Consider the following 2,550-nt stretch of genomic DNA (forward strand, 5'->3'; position numbering starts at 1 on the left):
ATTGGATTAATAATACAGCCTGCTGCCTAATGATGAAACATATGGCATTTCAGGGGGGGGAACTGACCTGATTTGACTTGAATGTGGATTTGAGTAACAACATATCAGTTGTGAACATTTGTAACTTGAAGATTAAATAGCCTAGAATAGCCCAGAATAATTTTAAATGCATCCTTAACTTTTTTTTTTGCCTACGTATGTTCGTTTTGTAAATGCTGTGCCTATACTTAGAGAGCTAAAGTAATGTAAGCCTATTTATAAACAACTGATTACTCACAACTTGTCTGATGAACATGTTTTAGTACATGCATCCTAGAGAATAATGAGTAGAGGTAATTTCAAGTTCTGTTGGCCATAATTTGTTAACGTAGGCTAGTCCGCTGTAGGCGTGGACACCATTGCCTAAAATGCATCGCACTTGAGTTTCTAAAATCTTTCAGTTTGCGAGCTCGGATCCTACACTTCTTAAATGAAGGCGGATAATATTTTAGACATGCATATCTTGTTGTTTCTTTTCTTTTTCATGTGTAGTGCAAGAGCTGGTAAGATTTCATTATCACGTAATGTTTTATACACGATTAATGTTCAGGTTTACAAACGATATGCACAGATACTATTATTATTATTAAAATTCATATGCATTTGTTTGTCCTTTTAAATAATTTATGTAATGTAAAATAGGCCTATGTAAAATTATTATTATTATTTAATGATAATGGCATATTTCTAGTATTTTGATATTCATTTTAATACATATCTAAACATTATAAATACATAAAATACATTTGAAAAATGTAAAATATTTTAAATTCTTTTTTTGGTATGTTTCGCAGTAAGGATCATTCTAAATTAGTTGAGTCATGGGGTACGGTACAATAATTGTTCTTTTGTTCTTTAATTGTTCTTTTGTTCTTTAAAACCTTTATAGTTTTTCTCAGTCGATTTGGTACATTTCTCAAATAATTCTTAACGTTTTCAAACCAGTAAGTCCATTTCTCAAAACAATTTGTACAAACAGCACCACAACATGAATATTACCTGCAAAAGGCCTGTAACTTTCTCAAAATACTTCGTTTTTAGAATGTTGTATCGATTCGAACGCATTCCACTTTATTACTGAAAGTCAAGATTAGCCTGCAAGGAATTTATCAATTATTTTCACACACACACACACAAAAGAATAAACATTTTTAGAAAATATGCTTGACAATAAAGGCAACTGGTTAATCCATTTGGCATTTATTAAATTATGCAATGAACTAGATGTTGTGGGGGGTAAGACTATTCAACAAAGGAAAGCAGTGTAATATATTATGTTTAACAGGATACAGGAAACAGCAGACAATTTTACATAACTGCATGAATGTACCAAAGCATTGGCACTTTGTTCAGGAATGAGGAATGAGAATTTGCTTTTCTGATCTGCACAAGTCATTATAGAAGATGCAGAGCTTGAACAAGCAGTTTTGAGAATTTCAATAGTGATCTGAGAAGTGTACCACAGCAACTGAAAGAAACTGTAGTCTCTTGAAGCCAGACCTTCAGTCTGAGGCTGAGCCTAGAGAAACTGTAACTGAGTAACTTATTGAGGTTACGATTATAATGTTACTCCAGAGTATATTTTTGCTGTTGACATTAGAGGGCAGTGTGGGCTAATAATAACTCTTTGAATTGCATCGGGCAGTTCACAGAAAAAAAATCGTACTTTTATAAAATAAATGTAGGCTAAATCTGCCATCAGATCTGCAAAATGTCTTTACCAAATTCTTATTCGATGATAGAGGGTGAAGGAATCTCAATTATTGTTGTCATTATTGAGGCATTGAGGTTTTCTGTTTCTTTTCTTCTTTCAGGGAAACATTCCCTGCAGTACTTCTATACGGCAACATCAGGTTTACCAAATTTTCCGAAGTTTGTGACGGTAGGGCTTGTAGATGAACAGCCTTTCACATACTATGACAGCAACATTCGCAGAGAGACTCCCAGGCAGGAGTGGATGGCTAAATCTGTGGAAGAAGACTACTGGGAGAGGAACACACAGATCTCAATTGGGGCTGAACAAAACTTCATGAGCAACATCAATGTTGCCAAAGATCGCTTTAATCAGACTGGAGGTGAGCACTACTGTATGATACTAGAAATTCAATAATCTGTGTATTTTCACACAATAACAAATAAATGAATGAATGAATATTCATGAATATGCTTCTCTGACCTTTTACAAGTTTGTAATATTTTACTCAATTTATGATAGTGGTTGCAAAGTATTTTTTATACATATACATTGTCATTTTTTACACATAAGATGTTTTATTTTTAGAGGCATCTGGGGTGGACACAAAAGATTTGACTTGAAAAACATGTTTATGAACTTGTATATTATATTATATTATATTATATAGTATTATAGGCCTTGAAGCTATACGTTACAAGAACGTTCTGGTTAGAGAGTTGCACATTAAAGTGTCATGAAAGGTGCAATGAATCAGTGGACTATTCAAACTCCAATTGTCAAAATTCACATCTAAACTCCCAGAATCCTTCACTCGA

At 33.3% G+C, this 2,550-nt stretch overlaps 1 protein-coding gene across 1 annotated transcript in view; it reads left to right on the plus strand.

The window, feature by feature from the left end:
* Positions 1 to 2,164, plus strand: part of LOC107724757 (class I histocompatibility antigen, F10 alpha chain-like) — a 2,547-nt gene extending 383 nt beyond the window's left edge. Inside the window, exon 2 of the mRNA XM_016533783.1 lies at positions 1,854 to 2,164. Within this exon, the coding sequence (XP_016389269.1) occupies positions 1,854 to 2,149 (296 nt within the window). The 3' untranslated portion in view covers positions 2,150 to 2,164. The remainder of the gene's footprint in view (positions 1 to 1,853) is intronic.
* The last annotated feature ends 386 nt before the right edge of the window (positions 2,165 to 2,550 follow it).

This window comes from Sinocyclocheilus rhinocerous, unplaced genomic scaffold (assembly GCF_001515625.1).
Source record: "Sinocyclocheilus rhinocerous isolate Xijiao unplaced genomic scaffold, SAMN03320098_v1.1 scaffold5049, whole genome shotgun sequence".
In the NCBI taxonomy this organism is placed as follows: Eukaryota; Metazoa; Chordata; class Actinopteri; order Cypriniformes; family Cyprinidae; genus Sinocyclocheilus; species Sinocyclocheilus rhinocerous.